We start from the raw sequence: 16,554 nt of genomic DNA, 5'->3' as shown, positions 1-16,554 counted from the left end.
ACACATGAATGCTATGCTTTGCCAAACAGAGGGATACGTCCATGATGGCAGCACCTACTGCCTGGTACCCAGGGATGAAAATGGTACAGCTCCAGTGCTTACTGCTACGAGGTTTTACGTACCAACTACAATGCTGTTGGTGCACAGGTACTGCAGACCGTGCCTTCTTCCCTTTGCCGTCCAGAGCACTATTGTCTGAACCTTCTCCAGTAGCCAGAGTAATTGCCTGTCCCAGTCCAAGTCCCAGGCCTGACAAACAAGGAGGCATGCTGCTGCGGATCCACACATATCCAGACTGCAATTCTGCAAATGGATGGACCAGGAAGGACCAGCGAATATCCCAAGAGAATACTGGCTCAGTCCGGTCGCTCCTCTCCTCGTATGCTAGCCAGTCAGGCCAGCATAGCATTGGGCATAGCAGACCAAGGACAGCCATCAATCTCCATTCAAAGCCGCCACCTTCAACACAACACCATAATTATCATACAAGGCCAGCACAGCAGAATGAACAGGGAGCAAGACTAGCTAACAGCATCTCTTACTTTAACCACCACAAAAACAAAACAAGTCAAACTCCCTGACTCTCCAAGTGAGAAAGTTCAGCTCCTCCATCAAAAATCGGAGGTCCTACAACATCCATCCTATCGCCGAGCAAAACCATCCAGTTCATCGTAACACCAGAATAGCATCCAAGCCCCCTGTGCAAACCCACCCCAGTAAACATGGATATTGAGCTCGCTTACCAAGCCATCAGCCCGCCCAGGGCTACTAACTTATCACACTCGTCTTTCGTAATTTTGTTTCAGTCTTCCATGGTTTCCTCCTCATCCTAGGCGCCTCCAGATACCACCACCTTCGTATTCAACTATCTGCTTCATCCTTTTCACCAACTGCCCCAAATCTTCAACACTACGTCTGAATATAACAAGGTAAAGCAAAATCTTACCTGACCGCCAGTAAACACATTTGCTTGTCAATCTAATACGCCCCTTGCAATCATGCCTCCCATCCAAAAATTGCCAAAAAAAAAATCACTTGTGCTCTGTCACTCGCGCACGGACAAAACCCCTGCAGTCATGGTGTGAATCCGAGCCACTATCTTATTGTAACTACTGCTGACCAGAACTTTCTTCAGCTACTGGAGAAGGTGATCCGTTCTGGATGACATCGTGATGGTTCAGCTCCACTGTGCCAGTAGAGCTAGCGGATCCATGCAGACGCATGCCTCCAAGATGTGCTGTCAGATTATTGACATTAGGTCTTGGTACAGACGCTGAGCTTGATGGGGCATCAGGATTGCTCTCACGAGGGATCACCCATTTCTCCCAGTCGTTGTGCTTCCTGATTTTGTCATCCTGCAATTAACAGACACAACGACCTATATAAGCACAATACAAAAGTTTCAGATCTCTAAGGTCCAAATCATTCAGGTTCAGGCATCCAAAAATGAAACACAAATTCCTGGCATATCTAGGTATGAAGTTGAACCTTGAGGATGGCAAAAATTTGAAAGCACAAACCAAGCGAATTAATTACACCATTGCATGGAAACATTACTTGTAAAATGATTATCTGCAGTCTGTGTGTATCAATATAGCACCATATTTTGCTGAGACTAAAGCTAAACAACAGAATATACCTTCATTTCCAGTATAGATGAGGACTGCACCGTCTCTTTTATATATTGTAGGTCCTTCTTCAGCCCTTGGACCTGCAGAAAAAAGTGCTCAGCATAGTTAATACACTCCTCAAACATACTCATGATGAAACATATCATGTTTTAAGAAGCGTCCTAGCTTTCCTTCAGCGCTTTGTACAGAAGGTTGAACTAGTGGCAAGGTGGGGATGATGCCTGTAGATAAGGTGCATAACTATGCCACATAAATCATCAATATAAATAAGTGGTACCACTGTAATACCCAAATAGCGGATTTATACAGGAATGCAAGTAGAAAAGAACCTTCTGTTGACTGTCAAATGGATTAATTTAAAATAACAGATCTGACCTTTTGTACACACAAGAAAACCAAATCAGGCCATCCCCATCCATAACACAAACACTCTATATATCATATAGGCTCGACGGTTCATAATTCAAAAGAACAAAATATGTAAGTTGCACACGGTGTGTACAAACATAAGTGTAGAAGGCCTCAGCTCATGGTATATATCAAACTATAAATCCTTATCATACTTTCAACTTCTAAGAAACAGAAAACACCTTGAAACCAATAGCTAATTCCACTATGGTTGAACATAAATGACACTCCAAATAGCCCATTAAGTTACCTACACAACTAAAAACCCAAGTAGACCTTGCTGCTATATGCATAGACATCAAATGAACAGAATTTGAAGTACAACATTATCTGCACACAATCATTTGCTGCAACTTCACGTATTCATAATCAGTTTGCAACCACTCATGGCTCTGCACTCTCATGGATTTAAATTTAAATCAACAAAAGAAACATGTTATTCTAAAAAAGGTAATACAGACCATTGCACAGAAAAATGGCAAGTAGGTCAATATGGAACACTAACTTTCTCATTTTTTATTCCTATACTCCAACTCCAATCAACAAACTAATTCCCTCCATTTACAGAAATAAATAACTATCAGGATCCTAATGTGCAAACAGGAGCGTTTAACTGAAGCTGAGTTGTGAGTGGCCATAAAAAAATCTGCAGTTTAGCACACAATCAGAAATATGCCAAACACCATAACCTACCATGCTGCAAGCATTTCTGCTCGTCCAAACCAGAATAACAACCCTATCCCACTCAAAAATAAGTAAAATGCAGATGGAACAGAAATACAACACATGTTTGTCTATGCCAATTACAAAATTGATGTCCAAATTAGTTTCCACAGCTTCACTTTGGGTCAAAGGGGTCATCACTCGTGGAGATTCTGACCTCCAAAATAAAAAAAAAGAAAAAAAAGATTGAGAAGACAACCATCATGCACATGTAAATGCAACTTCTATACCTGCAGAAATTGACCACCTTATAAAAACAGAAAAGTGACATTCTACACAACAGTCTTTGTCACTTTAAGAATGACACACAAATATCATAAAAGGTCAAAATAAATCAAATAAGCAACAAAAAAAGATACATTCTTTTACAACAGGTGCAAATCTCACTCACTGTAATCAGCAGGCCAATATCAATTAATACAGTCATTTTAAAAGAGGGTGAGCAGCAAATATCACCCCCCATGAACCAGTGATCAACGGGGACTACAACCTAACAAGCCAAGAATTATTAGGGTCACAGAAGTTTGTTATTGACTCAACAGAATTCAATTCAGTACTACATGGTATAAATTGACTCAAAACTAGACCCTTCATGGTTCATGGCTTCATGCACCAAAGATTAAAGCACACTCGTTTTAGGGAATACAACATCATAGCAGAAATGCAGTGTATACAAGGATTAACAAAGGGAAGTGCTTAATCAAACCAACACGTGAATTCAGCACAGGCCTTCTGATCAGGTTTTGATTTCATTAGTATTTTATAAGAGGGATTCTAGGGTCGTATGGATCATTATTAGTATTTTATAAGAGGGATTCTAGGGTCGCATGGATGGATATATTTTAGATCACTTGCTCATTGATTGAGGAACCATATGCAGTAGCACTTCTCTTCAAGTAAAGTCTGAACCATCCAGATCGAAGCATTAGATGCCAACACCCAAAAGATCAGTTTCCACTGGTCATTTCCCATCAAGAAGTCCCAATTATAATAACTACTGTTACACATAAAGTAGATTTGGATATCACATATAGGAGTTCAAGCTAATATAATATGGCCCATAGCACTTCTTTTCAAGTCAAGTCTAAACCATCCAACCACATATAGCGAAGAGCACATGGAAGCTTAAGACGTCAACACCCAAAAGATTCAGTTTCCATTGATAATTTGCTTGTTAATGCATAAACAGGTTCCTACGATAAACTACAACTCTGCTGCAAAGATTTGGAGTAGAGTAGGAACAAAATTTCACGCAAAGGAGTCCAACCACAATAATATAGGAAACTAAACAAGTTGATATCAACAGTTCAACACTTACACATAAATAAGGTCATTGCTAGTTGAAATACATGAAACGATGATCCACAACATGTGATGCATGTGAGCGTGTTCTTATATTATAATAAAAAGAACAAAGTTGCAGCTTACAGTAACAAACCATTGAATTCAACATTAAACTGCTATCAATCTCGGAGCCAAAAAAAAGTTGATGAATTACTGTTACATATATGGGAGATGCAGCAAGTAGGAACTCACTAAAACTGCACAATCAAATGATGCAAGTAGTACCAATGAACCGGCAACTGAAAAGTTCATTGTTCGGCATTATAGCAAGCAGTAAGAGTTAAGTAGTTGTGGTCACCTTTTTGAAGCCAGCTATAAGAGATATATCAACCCAGCCCTGACCATCCATCTGCTGCCTCAAGTACACATCTGAGCATAGGTTCTCCTTGCTGTGGATCAAAGAAAATAATGATGATCAACAGAAGCAAAGTCTTAACCAGTTGATGAAGAGCAGAGAGCAGGAGTAAGTCAATGTGGAGACCTGAAGTAGAACTCTATCTGCTTGAGTAGCTTGACACGTTCCTCTTCCGCATCAGGCTCAGGATTGTGCTGAGGTTCAGGCTCAGGCTGTGGCTCAGGCTGGGCTTGAAAGTAAGGATAAGCAGGTGGACCAACCATAGGAGGCGCAAGAGCCAGTCCCCTAAGAGCCTCTGGTGGTGGTGGCCCATAAAAGTATATGGGGGATACAGGAGACACAGGAGATGGCATGTCTGGAGATTATTAAAAAAAAACAATCGATGGGTGACAATAGATCAATGCAGTAATAACCCAGACTAAAATTTGAGCACCAGAGCTGCAGGTGCAGCAGCATCAAGATAGATAACAAGCTTACCATGGAACACCATTGGTCCAGCAAACGGACGCATGGGTGAGACTGGTGGCGGTGGAGGGCCCATGAATGGTGGAGCGACAGTCATGGGCGGCGGTGGCGGAGGTGGCGGCGCACCTCGCATGTAGTGGCCCATGCCCATTGGTGGTGGAGGGCCACGATAGAAGGGCGGCTCGTATGCCCCTCTTCGTCTGGCACCAAAGCCTCCACCTCCGCCGCTGGCACCAGAGCCATGATGAGAAGGCCCAGTGGCAGAGGCAGCTGCGCCATTGCCCCTCCTGCCACCTCCGTTATTATGGTTCCTCTGGGCACCCCTCCCCCCGCCGGCGGCACCGGCATGGTCCCAGCCAGAGGCAGCGCTCCGGTCGTGATGGTCTCGTGGAGAGTGCTCGCCACCACCGCCACCGCGCCTGGCGGACTTGTGGCGGCCGTGATGGGCGCTGTGCTTCTGCGAACTGGAGGAGTTGGCGACGGCCTAGAGATGGAAATCGAATCGAATGGGGCATCCACAGTCGAGTATATCTTAGGAATTCATATCATCGAATCGAATGGGCATCCATAATCGAGTATATCCATAATAGTAACGAGACGAGAAGAGATCTGACCGACGGGGCGGCGACGGGCGCAGGCGATGGAGCCGAGGAGTCGGGGAGCTTGATACCCTTGGCGGCGTCGGAGAGCGCGGGCCAGTGGTTGGCGTCCATGACGGCGGGGCCGTTGGGGGAGGGGTGCTTCCAGGCGGAGCGCTTGGCCGGGGAGGCGGATGGAGAAGGGGACGGGGACGGGGCTTGGTCCTGCGGCGTCGGATCGGGCGAGGAGGAGTCGGCGGCGGCGGGCGGCTCCATAGCTGACTGGCTAGGGTTTGGGTGGGGGTTAGGATGGATTGCTACTTCGTTCGGCGGCGGCGGCGGCGATCCGAGCCGAGGGATGCGATGCGAGGGGGAGGGGGATGCCGGATGCGCCTGCCTGCCACTACTACGACTGCGGTGCGAGTACCAACCAGAACCGGATGCGGCGCCTCTCTTCTCTTTCTCTCTCTCTCCCTACTTTTACTCCACTGACCTTCGCAGCCCAGCCCACTCAAGTAACAGGCCCACGGACCAGCATTTGAGTCCATTATAGGCCCACGCTGCTATCCTTGTTAATCCCATCTCTTCAGGATATAGGAAACTTTTCATCTCTTATTCTGTTCGTCTTTTCTTCCTAAACTTCAAAATTGGGTAAATCACCTTTCTCAATTTTTGAAGCTGTGCATTTTATCTCCCTAGAGCAATTTAAAGGCATTTTTGCTACAGTGAATGGTGGTTTTGCTACAATGACAGTGGTTGTGTCTTTTTATAAAATTATTTCGGCTGAACCTTTAAAAAATCATAGTAAATCATAAAAAAAAAACATAAAATAGAAAATCTAATTTTATTGGAGTCCATATAAGTAGATCTACACAATGAATATATAATATGGTATGCTTTAGTACAAAGTTTTTTTTGCTATAAAGGTTTTCCCTTTTTCTTTTTTATTTATTTTGGCTAAATATTTAAAAAATCATAGTAAATTACAGAAAATTATAAATCTAATTTTGTTAGAGTCCACATGAGTGTGTGTATATGTATGTATGTGTGTGTGTTTTATCATATGCCTTGTTTAGTTGGAAGAAGAACAACCAAACTGTGCAACTAGTTTTTGTTTTTGTCTACATTTAATACTTCATGTATGTATTTAAAGATTGGATACGATGGATGAAAAGTTTTTGAGATGGACTAAACAAGGCCGTGGTAGAAACAAACAGGCCCGAAAAAACAGGATCACCCCGTCTCTCAAAACCAAATAGACAGCAGTAACTAACTAAGGTCATGTTGCTTGGTCCAAGTCTCAACGCCCCCCCTTCCTTCCTCCTCGATCGCTCGCTCCGTAGGTTCTCTTCTCACTATCCGATTAGTTTGATTCGTGCTGTTAATTAATTTAATTTGTTGCTCTAGCCGGAAAATTGAAATGCTAGTAGGAAGGAAAGAGAATGAAGACGAAGAAACTGAAGACGAGCGGCGGACAGCAGAGGCGGCGACAACCAAGACGAAGACGAAGAAGAAGAAGGGCGACGGTGATGAGGCAGCAGCGCTAGCGGTAGTGTACGTGGTGGTGCTGAGGATGGAGCTGCACTGCGACGGGTGCGCCCTCAAGGTGAGGAAAGCCATCAAGGGTGCGCATGGCGCGGAGAGTGTGAGGACGGACGTGGCGGCGGGCACAGTGACGGTGGCCGGCAACGGCAAGGCCGACCCTTGGGACCTCAGGGATCGCATCCAGGCCAGGATGCCCGCCGTCGATATCGCTTTCGTCTCCCCGGCCAATCCCCCTCCACCTCCACCCAAGGACAAGGACGCCGACGCCGCAACCGCAAAGAAGAACAACAAGGGCAAAGGCCGCCATGACAAACAGGTGCATGATGGCAATGCCATGTCTTCGATTAATTTCGTCCAAGAAAACTAATGAACCGCCTCTGACTCTGATGGATGGATGGATGGATGCACGCAGACGATGCCGCCGCCGCCGCCGGAATCGACGGTGGTGCTCAACATCCAGCTCCACTGCAAAGGCTGCATTGACCGCATCAAACGCAAAGCCAACAAGATCAAAGGGGTGAAGCAGGTGAGTGTAGACACGATCAAGGAGCAGGTGACCGTGAAGGGCACCATGGACGCCAAGGCTCTCCCCGACGTCCTCAGCGCCAAGCTCAAGCGGCGGGTCACCGCCGTGGTGGTGACCAACAAGAACAAGGACAAGAAGGCCGCCGCCGGCCCCGGCGATAACCATGACGACAACAGGGAGCAGGGAGAGGAGGAGGAGGCCGGCGGCACCAACACTACTGCTGGTGGCGCCAACAAGAAGAAGAACAAGAACTGCAAGAAGCAGCAGCAGCGAGGAAACGCCGCAGCTGTACCCGGCGATGACCACGACGACGAGATGGCTTCTTTTTGGATGTCGGAGGAGCAGCAGTACCCGATGACGATATTCCCGGCGTCGTACGGAAGAGGAGGATCAGTAGGGCCGTCGTACCGCGTCGAGTTGCTGCAGGGGCCGCAGCCGTTCAGCGATGACAACCCCAATGCATGCTCCCTCATGTGAAGTAGATCAGTAGAGACAAGAAGGTGCAGTTGCTCAAGACAAATTCAGTAGCACATACTGGAGCAGAACTAATTATTATTCACAAAAGAAATGCAGCAATGCAAAACAAATTCAGAATCAAGACTTGTATTCCATCCGTTGTCAAATAATGATATTGTTTCGTTCCTAAAATAAAGAGTAGAAAACCACACCCCATGATATTGATACCTACATTACGTACACTAGTGCGCTTATGCCCGCCTTTGTGTTTGAGGCCAACCATCAACCAATACGCGTATACATGCTTATGGACAGACAGACAAATCAAAACAACTCACTAAACACCTACGACGCTCAATAAAAAAAAAAAAACTCAATCACTTAGCACCAGTAGCAGAATGGACACTTGGCCACCATGACCTCCAGTTGCCAAGCATCCTCGCATGCTTCCTTACATCTAGACGAAGCAACAAGTAGAGAACAATCCGGTATCCGATTGCCATCAGTAGCAAAACCAGGAGGTTCACCCACTTTGCGTTTGTGGAAGATGAAATGTCATATGAGCCTCGGACGGCTTGGACACCAGGTATAGTCCTTATCTGTCCAACAGCAAAGGATGTGCCAACATACTCGTTTTCGACCAAGCCCTGTCAAGTTACATAACACACCATACGACGTAACTACATTAGTTTGTTCTGCATGAAAATATAACCACAACTTACATAATAATACCTAGGAAGTATGGTACTAATTTAGCTTACCTGGACAGCATATGTGTGGAACGAAATGAAGGACAATGGGTAAGTCCATACAGGATAAGGCAAGTTTTCCCGTATCCGGAAATACCCAGCCACAAGCATCATGATAACCTGAAATCGTAGCAGAACTATGCTTATTCAGAGTCAACTGATTCAGTTTATGCACGCCGAAAGAAACAAAGGGAAAGAAAACTTACGTATAAGAAAATGAGAGTTAAGCTGCACTTGTACGTTTCGAGCCAGATGTATGCGATAATCATCATAAGCGCTTCATTTGCCAACAGGCATACAAAGATGGTGATGACAAAGTACATCAGGAAGCTGAACTCATTCCTGAGCCCTATCAGGAAGTAGAAAACCAGAGACGACAAAATGGAGACCAGGAATAGGAAAGGAATGCTTGATAGGAAGTTCCCTAACAGGAAGACCATTGTCCCTGAATGTCGATTAGCTTCTTCGTGGGAATAAATCTACATAGGACAAGACAAAAAATTAATAATCCTAGTATACACACCAATTTTGATTTCACAGGACTTTTAGCTACTTGCAGGATATTTCCATTCTACTAGGATTTAACTCAAGGTGCCAAGGACAGATGATCTCTTAACTTCATGAATACAAAGACAGCCTCCAGCAAGAAATCCAGAAAGTCAAATTATGTTTGTGCAACAACCAGGGCATTGCAAAATGCCGCCATACCTAACACTGCACACACCACTTAAATGTACAGTATTTACCTTGACCTCATCAATATGAGCAGGTACTCCAGAAGCACTTAGAAGGATGACAAACGATACAAACGCAAATATCGCAGAAATCCTCACCTGTGAAAACAAAATGAGCTACATCGCAAAATGATAAATTCAATTCAATGAATCAAAACATAATGTAATGACACTGACCATTACAGATGATAATGAATGACCAATATCGGTAAATACCGTGCCGATTGACAAAGCAATAAGCATATATAAGGCAAGTCTGATCCAGAAATACTTCCAATCTCTTGACATAATTAGCAATGATCTCCAGGTCAGAACCACAATTCTTGCTGCATCACTGGCCCTGCCCTTACCTTTTAAGCAAGGACCTTCCTGCATCACATCACGCAGAGAAGAAAACAAGACGTGTCAATGCATTAGCGAATGCTGTTTATTCAATTATTCTGCATCGAGCAGAACTAGATGCATGATTGGGATTACAGTAGGCCACACCAAATGATGCAGTTGCTCTCCCTATCTGGATTTGAACCAAGATCTTGGAAACAGCCTACCATGCTGTAGATCATTCCGAAGGGACACAGATATATTTCAAGAATCGTCATGCTAGTCACTTGGTTAAAGGCATAAAAATGCTAAAGTTTAGCATTCCAACATGGGGGTGACTCTTCACTCCGAATCTCTAAGATACCTTATGTTGGGTTTCAACTCTAGCCTACCCCAACTTGCTTGGGATTAAAAGGCTTTGTTGTTGTTGTAGTATATATCTTATACAGGCGTGAAAACACTACCTTCTCTGTCAGCTTTGCAATCATTGATTCAACTGCAATAGAGTCAGCTGATTGTTTGTATGTTGCTTCTAGTGTCCGAATTGCCACTGCTGTATCCATGCTCACTGACGAAAAATCTCCTTGATCATCCTGCTTATAACTAAAAAGGTTTTTATCTCTTACGACCAAGACACACTTCCATCAAATTGACTGAAACTAATTAAGATAAACAAAAGATGGATTCAAAATGAATTTTAACAGATACCTGCAAATTCTTGCACATGGCAATAATTCTGTCGAAATCAGTATTGATTGCCCGCAAGAAGTGGTCAGATGGACTTTGCATGATTGGACATGGAAACCCAGCATTTGAGAAGTGCTACAGTATGGTAGGAAAAATAAGAAAACTTCGGAATAAAAAGATTTGCAAAGATGAGAGGAACAAGTATGGATCAGAAACAGAGTGTTCTACTGTAGGAATCAGAAGAGCAACAATAGGACTACTAAGCAGCTAGCAGTAAAAAGAACTATGCAAGAAACTGCTATCTCATGGTGTAGGGTACCTATATTAGGGTACCCAGATAAGAGGACTTAACCGTCAGTTCACCCAAGTGATTGGGGATAAGATCACGGTTCCATCCGACCCCTTGGGGGTAATTCCGCCTCGCCCGATGGCTACGGTACAGGCTCCGCCTCACCCGACCCCTAAGGGCAACCCAGACGTCAGGCGAGGCGTACTACCATGCAAGAGGGTTGCACCGCTCCCAACTACTATGTGCATGGGGCTGTGGACCCAAGGTCATGCCTGTGATGCCAGGAAGGGTGTGCACATGCCTTGACACGACCAGCAGCCACATCAAGCCACGCTTGGAAGGGTACACCTTCAACACTGCCGTGTGGGCCGGCACCGTGTTGCCTAATTCCCGTACGGCTCCAGTCAAGGAGGACTGTTGACCACACCTCGCGCCATGACAAAACAGAACACCACAAACCAAACGATGACTCCCGTGCGTGGCACCAGTTGCGAACAGGGTACAACATGGAGCCGCATCCGTCTACAAGACCATTGGGACCCACCTACAGGAAAAGAAGAACGACATGGCCCCAGAGGCTTCTTATTCTCTGTTTTTCTCTTTCTTCTTTTCCTCTTCTATCCTCTCTTCCTTTCTCATGTAGCCTATGTCTCCCCCTTGAGCTATAAAAGGGAAAGCAGGGTGTAACATCCCGACCCAGGGCTTAATAGGATTAATAGGGTATTCATACCAAGTAGTTGCAACTTCTTTTTCGGAAGCCCAACTCCAAAGAACTCTAAAGTTAAGCATGCTTGACTTAGAGAAATTTAGGGATGGGTGACCGACCGCGAAGTACTTTCCAGGTGCACACGAGTGAGGACAAATGTGTGCAGAAAGACTGGTGTTGGTCTGTGAGGACAGACTATATCCTAGAAAAGCTGCCAGATGTAAGCGGACCCGGCATCGTGGAGGCAGAACATTACAGAATGGTATCAGAGCCGACTCTCACGGTTTTACGGGCACGTGTGTCACAATAGTGCAGGCATGGTGTGCATGGCTGGTGTGGACCTAGAGTGATCACACAACATGGCACATGCGCTGGCACTAGACACACGGACATGGCCAAGAGGGGACGTTCCAGGCTTGGGGTTGACCGACGAGGACGCTGGTCTCTTAAGGAGGTGAGGATGTAACATCCCGGCCTAGGGCTTAATAGAATTAATAGGATACGTAAACCAACAAGTTATAACTTCTTTTCCGGAAACCCAACTCCAAAGAACTCTAAAGTTAAGCGTGCTTGACTTAGTGAGATTTAGGGATGGGTGACCGGCCGAGAAGTAGTTCCCGGTTGCACACGAGTGAGGACAAAGTGTGCAGAAAAGACTGGTGTTGGTCTGTGAGGGCAGACTATGTCCTAGAAAAGCTGCAAGATGTAAGCGAGCTCGGCCTCGTGGAGGCGGGACGTTACACAGGGCACACCACAAAGGCATCGAAACTCATTCGAGCCGAAACGCTCACAATGAACAACACACACACATACAAAGACTTGGGAGCTCCATCCCTCTCTCGCTCGTTTGTAACCCCTACTGCAAACGAAACCAAGAGCTGGTAGCACTGCTACAGACTGGACCAGGGACATTCCGCCTGATCCAGTATAATTCCTTGTATCCTCCATGCTCACCATCCGAGTCCAAACACACAATCACAAATTTACTAGTCCGTGGCTTAGAACACCGACACATGGGTTTGCCATTTTTCAAAGAAGTTATTCGGTAACTGCTACTTTACACAGGCTTATTTGTTTCAAGCGGTGTTAGTTGTACGTTGGCAACTTGGCATGGCTGTCTGACTCGACTAATTCCAGAAATTAATGATGTCCAGTTGTTCGTGGCATCACACACTAGACAGTACAGAATCAGTGCCGGCCCTGAATTTTTTGAGGCCTGGGGCGGAAAAAAAATCTGGGGCCCTTTATACATTATTAAGTTCCCAAAAACCAAAAAAAAAAATAAAATTTTTCGTCACATCGAATCTTACGGCACATGCATAAAACACTAAATGTAGTCAAAACCAAAACTAATTACACAGTTTGCCTGTAAATCGCAAAATGAATCTTTTGAGCCTAGTTAGTCCATGATTGAACAAAAATTGCCAAATAAAAACGAAAGTGCTTCAGTACCTAAAACAAAAAAATTTAGGAACTAAACAAGGCTTAAGGAAATTTTTTTGGTTTTAGCTACTGTAGCACTTTTGTTTATATTTGGCATATATTGTCCAATTATAGACTAACTAGGCTCAAAAAATTCGTCTCACAAATTACAGGTAAACTGTGTAATTAGTTATTTCTTTTATCTTTATTTAGTGCTCCATGCATGCGTCTAAAAATTCGATGTGATGAGAAATCTTAAAAAATTTTAGAAATTAACAAGGTTGTAGTTGTTGTTATTCTAGAATAAGGGCCTGATTGGTTCCCCTCGCTAAATTTTAGTAACTTTAATAGCTAAATTTTCAAACACACTTACTAAAAAAGAGCTAAAATAGTTTAGTTACACAAGTCACCCAAGAGTAGCTAAAATAGTTTTAGCTGGCTAAAATTTAGCAGGGGGAACCAAATAGGGCCTAAATATTCTACATCGTAAGCCAAAACTAAGCAGAAAAAATATTGAATAGTATTGAACAACGTTGAATATCATTGTTTAATATAATAGTTCGGAGGTGTAGAATAGTACTTGTATATATATACTCATAAATACTTAACTCTACATGCAAAAGCAATATTCATATGCAACAATTCATATAAATATACAAATACATTAAAGATTATTGTATGGTTTGCATATTTGGGGGTGGGCCCTGTCTAATTGGGGGCCCAGGGCGGCCGCCCCGCTTGCCCGCCTCCAGGGCCGGCGGCCTGTACAGAATTCAAGCAATTCAAGCTGCACTAAGACGCAATAATTGTGTTCAAGAGATAAATTGATAATCCAGTTAAAATGTACGTGGGCAGAGCTAGGAATTGACACCATGTAAAAACAACTCATTCACCTGTAGGCAAGCCAATGTTTCTCCAAAAAAGAGTGTGTTCCCATTTGAAAGCAAGCAAATACGATCAAAGAGTCCAAAAACTTCTGTGCTGCTCTGATACATTGTGAAGATGATGGTGCATCCTGTGCTTGCGAGTTTCTTCAATGTTACCATTAAGAGCAGTGCAGAAACACTGAAACAAGACAAACAAAAAGAAGTTACATAAACACATCTGCATTTAATGTACAGCTATACTCTCATGCACAGGGATAGCATCCACAGAAATGTCATCGATAGTACTGCTCTTTCGGATAAGCATGTAATGATTTTGCAAGAGTTTGTGATACATCAAATGTGGTGGTATCATGTGTTAGTTGTCTGTTCAGGACTTGTGTAGGGATCCTATAGGATAGGGATATGATTTGTATGTCGCTTTTCAAATACAAGTTAGAGAAAAAGGCAAATATGCATCTGAGTGTAAATGAAAGATACCTGTCTAGATTATAGAGCGGTTCATCAATGAACAAAACATGTGGTCTCATCACAAGCTCTCTCGCGATGCTGACCCGCCTCCTTTCTCCGGTTGGGAGCCTTTTCATAAAACAGTTTCCACCAATGAGTTTGTCAGCATGGTCACATAATGACATGGCTGCAATAGCATCCTCCACGATTGACTTTTTAGAAGATAAGAAGCCAGGAAGCTGCAGGAGTGCCGAGAAGTATAGCATCTCACGTACTGTGAGGGATTCAATAAGCACATCATCTCGGTCAACATAACCCTGAAAGTGCCCCAAGAACAGAGGTAAATGGCCAATCACTGTATCATGAACAAATGTAAGCATGCAAGCTTATAGAATGACCTGGTACTAGTAATGGATGAAAGAACATTGTGATTGAGCTATACAAAATCAAAATGTGCTTGCTTTGCTTGATATAAGCCTAATCAGTGTACTAGTTGTTGGAAGTTGAGAAAAGTTGTAACTTGCTTTTTCCCTGGATGTGAATAGCGTAGTTGGAACCGTAGATGTACCATTTCAGATGCAAAATGTGCTTACATATGATCCGTATGGTAAGGGAGACTTGGCGCCGTTGACAAAGACTTCGCCGTATATCCTCTCAGTAGCACTGAGCCTCCCTGAAGGAGTGAGGAAGGGCAAATGTGGCAGTTAAACGTCAGTGGCCGGAAGGAATGTCATTTGGAATTGGAGTCCAAATCAAATAGCATGGACCATGGAATGAAAATGAAAGCATCATGCTTTGGATATATTATACTCATATAAAAAAAACCGAATAGAATAGAATAGAATAGAGGAGATTTGTGGGAGAAACAGAAAAGTAAACCTGCAATTGCTCGGAGCAGTGTGGATTTGCCGGAGCGCGCGGGGCCCATGATGACGGTGAGCGTGGCCGGCAGCGCGTAGCCGTTGGAGCTCTTGACGAGTCGGTCGGAGAAGCGGTTTGTGGTTGCGGCGAGGGAGGAGACGGTGAGGTCCTTCCAGACGAGGGTAGCCCCGGCCAGCTTCCGTTCGCGGCATGCAGCAGTAGAGGCGGATGAGGGCCCGGGGGGCAGGGAGGGCGATGGGGAGGGGTAGGCGCTGCTTGCGATGGATATGGAGGCGGAGGCGGCGGAGGCGAGGTGGATGGTGTCGTCGGGGTGGATGTCGTCCCAGTCGGGGGAGTCCTCGAAGGAGATGGGGCGGCGGAGCGCGCCGGGCTTGGGCAGGTAGTAGCGGCGCGCGGGGCTGCTGGCGGAGGAAGAGGAGGAGCGGTATTGGTCGGAGGACGCGGCGACCTCCATTGGGTGGGGTGCTGGCTGCTGCTCTGCTCCAAGGCTAGTAGCTAGCTAATGGGATGGTGGATGGCGGCCCTCCATTGCACTGGCGTTGGCTATGGCTTCTCCCTCCCTCCTCACCTCCTGCAGCTGCAGACGACACTCACTAGTGTCTTTACTGCTTTGCTCTGCTCACCTCGCGGCTTTTGCTTTTCCGACCGCTTTTGATTTTCACTACTTCTTTAAACTCCTCCTCTTTTGGGTTGGCTCACGATTATTTGTACACCATTCTTCCAGCAATTAAAGTAGGAGTATGCTTTGGTCCTTGACAGTTTAGGTGTTAATAATGTAATTGTTCTATACTTCTATAATTTTAAAGATAAAGTTTGGTTTAAGATAAAAATTTGCTGACCTATCTCTATTTTGAAACCGATGGGGGTATATGGTAAGGGTCAAATAGTCTGTGACAAAATAGAGAGTGAATATACTATAGATCATTAATTTTGTTTCCACATCCTCATCTGTTTAGATAATGGAAATAGGTCTGGCTTCATCACTTGTCAACAGGTGAATCGGTCCACACAAATATCCTACTCAAAACTCAATTCTAACATTATGAGACCATCCAAAGTAAGGGAAAATTTTCATTGTTGACACATTTAGCACTTGGCACCTCATCTAGTTCCATAAATTCTCAAAGTCATTGTTAGGATCTTTTGGCTTTTCAACTGGTTCATTCTAAGTTTCCTCTAGATCCATTTATAAAACAGAGCAAATACTATATAAATTCATCAAATATGGAGAGTGCCTCTAATATGTTATTTTAGCAATAAATATCTACAAAAAATATCAATATCAAATATAGAGTTACGTATTAGTTCATCCATCCTTTTTTTTTTGCAATTCTCACTTTCCGACGAGTAAAATATTTTTTTTTACTGAAATATATGTATACAAATGTTTATGATACCA

The 16,554-nt window shown here is 44.3% G+C and overlaps 3 protein-coding genes across 4 annotated transcripts; 1 reads left to right on the top strand and 2 right to left on the bottom strand.

Moving 5' to 3' along the window:
• Window positions 1–5,942, bottom strand: LOC8061373 (la-related protein 1B). The gene is made up of 6 exons (XM_002463425.2): window positions 5,541–5,942; window positions 4,939–5,410; window positions 4,588–4,816; window positions 4,405–4,495; window positions 1,640–1,711; window positions 1–1,355 (listed from the first exon to the last, which is right to left on the bottom strand). The coding sequence occupies exons 1-6, from the start codon at window positions 5,778–5,780 to the stop codon at window positions 1,110–1,112; spliced, it is 1,350 nt and encodes a 449-aa protein (XP_002463470.1). The 5' UTR covers window positions 5,781–5,942; the 3' UTR covers window positions 1–1,109.
• On the top strand, window positions 6,767–8,271 carry LOC8059240 (heavy metal-associated isoprenylated plant protein 3). Its single transcript, XM_002466013.2, has 3 exons — window positions 6,767–6,843; window positions 6,912–7,365; window positions 7,462–8,271. Exons 2-3 carry the CDS (start codon window positions 6,925–6,927, stop codon window positions 8,050–8,052), a joined length of 1,032 nt encoding a protein of 343 aa, XP_002466058.1. The 5' UTR covers window positions 6,767–6,843; window positions 6,912–6,924; the 3' UTR covers window positions 8,053–8,271.
• On the bottom strand, window positions 8,163–15,795 carry LOC8059239 (ABC transporter G family member 3). Of its 2 annotated transcripts, XM_002463424.2 has the most exons (11): window positions 15,153–15,794; window positions 14,867–14,946; window positions 14,304–14,590; window positions 13,833–14,004; window positions 10,544–10,657; window positions 10,300–10,428; window positions 9,692–9,883; window positions 9,527–9,613; window positions 8,987–9,259; window positions 8,793–8,900; window positions 8,163–8,678 (listed from the first exon to the last, which is right to left on the bottom strand). In XM_002463424.2, the coding sequence occupies exons 1-11, from the start codon at window positions 15,607–15,609 to the stop codon at window positions 8,409–8,411; spliced, it is 2,169 nt and encodes a 722-aa protein (XP_002463469.1). In that variant the 5' UTR covers window positions 15,610–15,794; the 3' UTR covers window positions 8,163–8,408. The 2 variants fall into 2 exon arrangements, with proteins under 2 accessions (XP_002463469.1, XP_021314447.1); XM_021458772.1 differs by lacking the exons at window positions 10,300–10,428; window positions 10,544–10,657 and having other exon boundaries at window positions 15,153–15,795.

Source organism: Sorghum bicolor, chromosome 1, assembly GCF_000003195.3.
Source record: "Sorghum bicolor cultivar BTx623 chromosome 1, Sorghum_bicolor_NCBIv3, whole genome shotgun sequence".
NCBI lineage: Eukaryota > Viridiplantae > Streptophyta > Magnoliopsida > Poales > Poaceae > Sorghum > Sorghum bicolor.
The sequence above is the reverse complement of the archived record's forward strand: the minus strand, read 5'-3'. Positions and strand labels throughout refer to the sequence as shown.

Excerpts from the sequence above, each read along its gene's own strand:
- LOC8061373 (XM_002463425.2), bottom strand. The coding sequence starts at position 5,780 with ATGGAGCCGCCCGCCGCCGCCGACTCCTCCTCGCCCGATCCGACGCCG. Across the intron at positions 5,411-5,540 it reads CGCCCGTCGCCGCCCCGTCG|GCCGTCGCCAACTCCTCCAG; the intron begins GTCAGATCTCTT and ends TTCCATCTCTAG. Across the intron at positions 1,712-4,404 it reads TTATAGCTGGCTTCAAAAAG|GTCCAAGGGCTGAAGAAGGA; the intron begins GTGACCACAACT and ends TTTTTTCTGCAG.
- LOC8059240 (XM_002466013.2), top strand. The coding sequence starts at position 6,925 with ATGCTAGTAGGAAGGAAAGAGAATGAAGACGAAGAAACTGAAGACGAG. Across the intron at positions 7,366-7,461 it reads AAGGCCGCCATGACAAACAG|ACGATGCCGCCGCCGCCGCC; the intron begins GTGCATGATGGC and ends GGATGCACGCAG.
- LOC8059239 (XM_002463424.2), bottom strand. The coding sequence starts at position 15,609 with ATGGAGGTCGCCGCGTCCTCCGACCAATACCGCTCCTCCTCTTCCTCC. Across the intron at positions 14,947-15,152 it reads ACTGCTCCGAGCAATTGCAG|GGAGGCTCAGTGCTACTGAG; the intron begins GTTTACTTTTCT and ends TCACTCCTTCAG. Across the intron at positions 10,658-13,832 it reads AAACATTGGCTTGCCTACAG|CACTTCTCAAATGCTGGGTT; the intron begins GTGAATGAGTTG and ends ACCATACTGTAG.